Source organism: Alosa sapidissima, chromosome 22, assembly GCF_018492685.1.
Source record: "Alosa sapidissima isolate fAloSap1 chromosome 22, fAloSap1.pri, whole genome shotgun sequence".
Taxonomy (NCBI): domain Eukaryota; kingdom Metazoa; phylum Chordata; class Actinopteri; order Clupeiformes; family Clupeidae; genus Alosa; species Alosa sapidissima.
Window position 1 is genome coordinate 30745296 of NC_055978.1, and position 7665 is coordinate 30752960.

The window sequence follows — 7665 nt, forward strand, 5'->3', positions numbered from 1 at the left end:
CCCTCTGAGTTCACGTCTTTATGGCTAAGAGCTGATTCTCATAGTGGACAACTCAACAATGACTTTCATCTTCATCTTCCTCTGGACACTTGTCCTCTGCTTACAGAGTAAGATCCTTGATATGTGTGGATGTGTCTCTGAATTTTCATTATACGTGGGAAGTTAATTTCTCTGAATTCTGTCTTCTCCACAGAGTCCTATGGACAGGTCACTGTGACTCAGACTCCTGCAGTGAAAGCTGTTCAACAGGGAGGATCAGTCATTCTGAACTGTAGAACCAGCAGTAATGTGTTTAATGCAGGGACACAACCAGAGTTAGCCTGGTACCAACAGAAACCTGGAGCAGCTCCTAAACTCCTGATCTATTTTGCCAAAACACTTCAGTCTGGGACTCCATCCAGATTCAGTGGCAGTGGAACTCACAGTGACTTCACTCTGACCATCAGTAATGTCCAGGCTGAGGATGCAGGAGTTTACTACTGTCAGAGTTACCATAGTGGTGGTGTGTTCACACAGTGCTAAAGCTCCGTACAAAAAGCTCCCTCAGTCAGGCTCCACATGACTGCACTGCTGCTGCTGGAGCTCACTGCAGGTGGAGAGCAGAGAACACAAGTGATGGGGGGGGGGGGGGGGGGGTCTGATTGCTCAACTGAACACACTGAACATCATCACAATCAGGAGAGAAAGCAGAGGAGAGTTTAGCCTGTGTGTGCTGTCCACCTCTGTGGTTCACATGAGGACTCATATGTCCACTGCATGGTCCCACTATGTGGCCATCACCAGATGCAGATGAAGGGGATCTCTGCAGTGTAGTGCAGTCTCTTCACTGTTATAACAGGAGATGAACTGAACCATGTAACTGTAGAAGCACACACTCAGATGCCCATTACACACTCAGATGTCCAACACATATTCAGCTGCCCATTACACACTCAGATGCCCATTACACACTCAGATGCCCAATACACACTCAGATGCCCAATACACACTCAGATGCCCATTACACACTCAGATGTCCAACACATATTCAGCTGCCCATTACACACTCAGATGCCCATTACACACTCAGATGTCCAACACATATTCAGCTGCCCATTACACACTCAGATGCCCATAACACACTCAGATGCCCAATACACACTCAGATGCCCATTACACACTCAGATGCCCAATTCACACTCAGATGCCCAATACACACTCAGATGCCCATTACACACTCAGATGCCCAATACACACTCAGATGCCCATTACACACTCAGATGTCCAACACATATTCAGCTGCCCATTACACACTCAGATGCCCATTACACACTCAGATGCCCAATACACACTCAGATGCCCATTACACACTCAGATGCCCAATACACACTCAGATGCCCATTACACACTCAGATGTCCAACACATATTCAGCTGCCCATTACACACTCAGATGCCCATTACACACTCAGATGCCCACTACACACTCAGATGTCCATTACACACTCAGATGTCCATTACACACTCAGATGTCCACTACACACTCAGATGTCCACTACACACTCTCCCTATGGGGCCATATGCAGCTGCAGGTGAAGGGAGTGTGTGTGCTACACTCACACAGGAGAGCAACAGAACCTTTTAACAGCAGCACTTTGAGCAGCACAGGCTATGGGACACTGACCAGAGGCTAGAATGGAGGGGGCTCACTCCTTTCATTTACACAGGCTATGGGACACTGACCAGAGGCTAGAATGGAGGGGGCTCACTGCTCCTTTACACATTCATTAATTAATTTATTCCTTCATATCTTCTCTACAAAGTACATTTGCACAAACGATAAACATTTATTTTGTATAAATACATTTTTTTTTAAATCTTTTTGTTCCAATATTCATGAATCATGAGTTATTTGCCCTATTTGAAGTATTTACAACAATGATATGATATTAGATCTTATAAAACATCAACATTCCTCATGCAGATGAGAGATAAAATTCATTCAGGCTGCAGTTTCATCCAGAGAAGATAGGGTTAGGTGGAATGAACCAATGACTGAACTCCCTGATAAAGCCTGCTGGTGTTACTGTCCTGGGTCAGACAGCTGATAGAGCAGCCTGCTGGTGTTACTGTCCTGGGTCAGACAGCTGATAGAGCATCCTGCTGGTGTTACTGTCCTGGGTCAGACAGCTGATAGAGCAGCCTGCTGGTGCTACTGTCCTGGGTCAGACAGCTGATAAAGCCTGCTGGTGCTACTGTCCTGGGTCAGACAGCTGATAGAGCAGCCTGCTGGTGCTACTGTCCTGGGTCAGACAGCTGATAAAGCCTGCTGGTGTTACTGTCCTGGGTCAGACAGCAGCTGATAGAGCAGCCTGCTGGTGTTACTGTCCTGGGTCAGACAGCTGATACGGAAGTATCATTGAGTTACATCAATATGCTAACTGATTCCATCATCCCAACTGTAAAGATCCGAAGCTTCCCTAACCAGAAGCCATGGGTGGATAGAGAAGTGAGAACGGCATTAAAGACACGCACCGTGACTTATAATGCTGGGCTTATTTCAGGGGATATGACGGATTACAAGCATCTTAGCAGCATCTTATAGTTTACGTAGAGCTATTAAAGATGCTAAGCGGCGCTATAGAGACAGAGTTGAAGCTGATTTCTTGGAGGGTGATCCAGCACGAGTGTGGAAAGGACTCCGAACCATCACTGGCTTTGAAAGAAAGTCCCCTCCTATGATGAATGTGAGTAAAGCCCTCCCTGATGAACTTAATGATTTTTTTATGCTCGCTTTGACATGAAAAACACAGACTATATTGGACTAGCTGCAGCATGTGTATGTGGGTCTACAGAGGATGCCATCTCAAACCTCATGCACACCTCCTTAACTCACCTGGAGGAGGGGAATGGGAATTATGTGAGGATGCTCTTAATTGACTTTAGTTCAGCATTCAACACGATAGTACCTCTCACCTTGGTCACAAAGATGAAGGCCTTAGGACTGAACACCACCCTGTGTCACTGGATATTTGACTTCCTCACCAACCGTTCACAAGTGGTTAGAGTAGGGGGTCTGACATCTGACTCATTAACCATCAGCACTGGTGCTCCCCAATTTTGAGTCCACTGCTGTACAACATCTACACACATGACTGCAAAGCCAACAGTAGTCATACCTCCATCATCAAGTTTGCAGATGACACAGTGATCTTGGGCCTGATTAGTAACAACAATGAACAGCTCTACTTGGATCAGGTTGATGAGGTGGCACAGTGGTGTCAATCTAACAGCTTGACACTGAATATCAATAAAACCAAGGAAATGGTAGTGGATTACAGAAGGCAGCAGCAGAACTACAGTTACACCCCACTAATGATCAGCGGGCAACCTGTAGAGAGAGTCACAAGTTTTAAATACCTTGGTGTCCACATTACTGAAGACTTAACATGGACTGTTAACACTCAATATGTTCTGAAAAAGTCCAGACAACGACTCTACTTCCTTCGTCAGCTAAGGAAATTCAAAGTTTCTACATCCATCATGAAGGCCTTCTACACTTCAGCGGTTGACAGTGTTCTAACTGGTAGCATCATCACCTGGTATGGGAACTCCACAGTTAGAGATTGTAGTACTCTGCAGAGAGTAGTGCGCTCAGCTGAACGTACTATAAGAACTCAACTCCCTGCTCTACAAGATATCTATTCCAGAAGAGTACTCCTAAGAGCCCAAAAGATTCTGAAGGACTCTTCTCATCCTAACAATGGATTATTCCTACCGCTGAAATCAAGAAGACGCCTATGTAGTCACAAAGCCAGAACTGAGAGACTCAGGCCATCCGAACTCTGAACTCACACTATACTGACTTTGCACACATTCACTCCTCAGCACTTTCAAACATTTCCCAACTCTGAACTCACACTATACTGACTTTGCACTCATTCACTACTCAGCACTCATGACACACGCACACCTACACACACACACACACACCTACAAGACTTTTAGCACTTTACATCCCTCTCCCTATGCTACAGACCTTTTATTTATTTTCTTATTTCATCACACGTCAAAACACACACACACACACACACACATATCTGACTTTCTCCAACTTTTGCACATCTCCATAGAACTTTTTATTTGTTATTTTTGATTTCTCCTCCATCTACCCATGTCCTTGATTGCCTAGCCTTTCTGCCCCCCCCCCCACCCCACCCCCATCCCCAACACACACACACACACACACATCTTCACTGTCATCACTCACATACATCATACATACAGTACTCTGCTTGCAATAGTAAGTCCCTGCCCCCCCCCCCCCCCCCCCCTACATACACAGCACATTATTTCATCAGGAAGCTTCTCCAACACACATCCCCAACATACTTACAGCACACTGCCCCCCCCCCCCCCCCCCCCAATACACAGCACATTGTCTCATGAGGAAGCTTCCCCAACACACATATTGCACACTGCCCTCTCCCCACATACACAGCACACTATCCCATCTCCCCTGTCATCCCCCCAACACACACACCAAGACCCCTGGCATTTGGGTTAGCCCCTTGAGCCGTGGATCTGCCCAAGGTTTCTTCCTTGGTAAGGGAGTTTTTCCTTGCCCCTGTTGCTCTTGGGTGCTCCTTGTTGGTGCCCCCCACCCAATCCTAATCCTCCCCCACCTTTCTTATGCAGCCCTTGCCACTTAATCTACTAAACCCCTCTTCTACTGCACTTTTTAACCCCCCCCCCCCCCATTAATGCACAAATAGGCTGACACCAGACATAATTTCACTGCATTTCTTACTTCCAGTAACTATATGCATGTGACAATAAACTTCCTTGTATCCTTGTATCCTTGATAGAGCAGCCTGGCAAGGACAGCTGATAGAGCAGCCTGCTGGTGCTACTATGTAGCGCCCAAATGCCATGGTATGTCACATACACTTATATACTAAATCTCAAATTTATACTAAATCTGCAAAGGGTTACTCCTTAGCAAACCATAACGAAACAGTGCTCCACCACATCTGTGGATTAAACCACGCAGTCAACTCAATGTAAGTAAGATAAATAAGGATGTTAATTGTTTTCAGCATTGCCAGCATTGCATATAAAATGATTGTCACTGAACGTCACGTCAGAGAAGCATGGGGCTGTGCCACTGAGATAGATGGATAGATAGATAGATAGATAGATACTTTATTGATCCCCAGGGGAAATTCAAGATCTTTATAGATTAGTGGGCTGTGCACAGTAGTGTAACATTCATTTATTCACCATATAATAATAAAGTTGAAGTGGCTCTGCAATGTAGGCTATGTTTCCGTTTTTTGGCAGCACCATGTTCCTTACATGACATGGCCCAGTGTCCTTGTAACATGCATGCAAGTCTATCTAGCACAGCTAATATTAATATCAGTGAATCACACTCGCCTCCCGTTTAAGTTTGTCACCCAACAAAGCTAGATATGAGTTTTTACACGTGTCTCCATGTCATACTGCAGTCTTTCAACAGATTGTAAATGATGTAAATGAATTTAGGTCCTTGCCTCTCTCAAAGAGCCTCTTGTGCTGTAACTTTTACAGAGTCTCAGGGTACGTTCAGACTAAGCGTCTTTTTCTCAGCTGCCGGTGTCCGTTTTACATTATAACCCTATGGAGTAGACCGTGTTTTCAAAAAAGTTCAAAAAACTTCTAGCGGAAAAACGCCATACACAGACACAGTTCTCTGTGGGCAGACACAGTTCTCTTTTATGGTATGTTCGTCTCAAGGGCCCACATCAACCTGGCTCATAATCACTCATTTGTGATTTGCACACCCCCCCGGTAAAAAATGAAAATGCAATATTATTCTGCTTTAATCGCCCCTATCTTCAGTTAAGATGTTCAGAACTGCACCAAATTTTATGTGTATGATTGACCTGGCATTCTCTGGGGGTCTGGGGGTATGCCAAGTTTCGTAGAATTTCATCCATGGGGGGGTCTAAAAAAATTAGGTTATGTGTACATTTAGTGACTGTACACTCATTGGCCTGTAAATGGCGGTGCACACATATAAACATGCACACACACAGGCACCCACATACTATCGGTATTAGAACGGCCGATACATAATTACAAATTCAGTAGGATCAAAAGAAAGCCAAAATAAATATTCATCATCATCATCATGGCTGCATTTTCAGTATTGGCGATAAGTAGTCGTTTGTCCACTAGATGGCGCATCGTTGCAGTGAGACGTAATTTTGTTGGAAGTTAAAAGTGGGTTGGGGAAAAACAATGGACACTTCCTACAAGGACTGCAATTTACCGCAGCGAACATCTAATAAGGACAGGACGATGTTCACATGAAGTGTAATTCCCATTTCTTCTTGAAGCCGAAATAAATCTGAGGATGTTTATCGGACATGCTTGGTTTTTACTGCAGGTACGTTAATCTTGTAATATCAATAAGGACCTAGGTAATGTTACCGTTAGCGTTGGTTGAGTGATGGAGGCCCATTTGATTGATTGCATTTGTAGAAAACTATAAATGCGGTTATACCAAGCAAATTGATAGCAGCACTGTTTGTATCTTTCGACTGTCATTTATTGCACGTGCTACAAAATCATTCTGTGCAATGGAAGATTTACCAACGTTACACCGGTCTGATACAGTTTTGCCTATACATGCGTGAGACTGAGACGCCTGTTTATTTTGTTTTAAGTGCGTGCAGGGTGTGAGAGGGGAATCGATGTGCTTTGATTACAGCTTGGTAGTTGTAGTCTGTGAAATTAAAAAGCACGTGTGTGTGAAGTATCCAAACAGTGACACCTTCATTTCATTATGGCTGCTTTAGCAAAACACCTTAAGCTACTGTGTAGTGGGTCCCATTTAGAAGTGGCTACTTCATTCGCGCTTTCCTTGACTCATGGAGCTGCGTGAATGTTATTACAACTTTTCGCCACGATATGGCAGTTTAAGTCCGCTTGATACTGTAAGTCGTAAGCCATTGGTTTCCAAAGGAGATTTTATTTGTGTCGCCAGCATAGCCTATTGACAATTTATGTTGTAAATAGGCCTACCTTATAATCCTACCTGTAGCTTAGGGAAGCTAACAGCTTTTTATTAGGATCTAGTTTGTTAGTTACAGTTTTGTCATAACTCCCTAATGCATTTTTGCATTTAGAATAGCCAGAGCGTGTATATCTCAATCTGAAAATTAAACAATATCGGGTGCCTATGGACTAGGCTGGGTGAACCCAGCCTGATCTGCCCGCTATTTATTTTTTGATTTCTTAAAAGATTGAGCTTGGTCTGATGAAAGCCAGACTAGCCATGGACCTCAGTTACACAATGCAAGGGAACATGAATCAGCCTATATTTGCACGAACAATAACGGACAAAAGCTCTTCAACTTTGGCTCGTTAAAATGTGTATGAACAGTCTAGCGACGCATTTCATCAAGGCCCATTTGGACATGTCAGTTATTTGCACCACTGGTTAGATGTAAAACAGCATTTCGTTTCAGACTACTGTTACTTAATTTGTGCATTAACAATAACGTTTCAGACTACTGTTACTTAATTTGTGCATTAACAATAACGTTTCAGACTACTGTTACTTAATTTGTGCATTGACAATAAAGTATTACATGAACTAAAGATGACTAAAATCTTATGTAGAAGAAGAAACATTCACA

General features: G+C 43.9%; 1 gene segment (V, D, J or C); it reads left to right on the forward strand.

Moving 5' to 3' along the window:
* Positions 1–5: 5 nt before the first annotated feature.
* LOC121697044 lies at positions 6–537 on the forward strand. The segment is given in 2 exon segments: positions 6–107; positions 194–537. Coding segments are annotated over 2 exon segments (378 nt in total).
* The last annotated feature ends 7128 nt before the right edge of the window (positions 538–7665 follow it).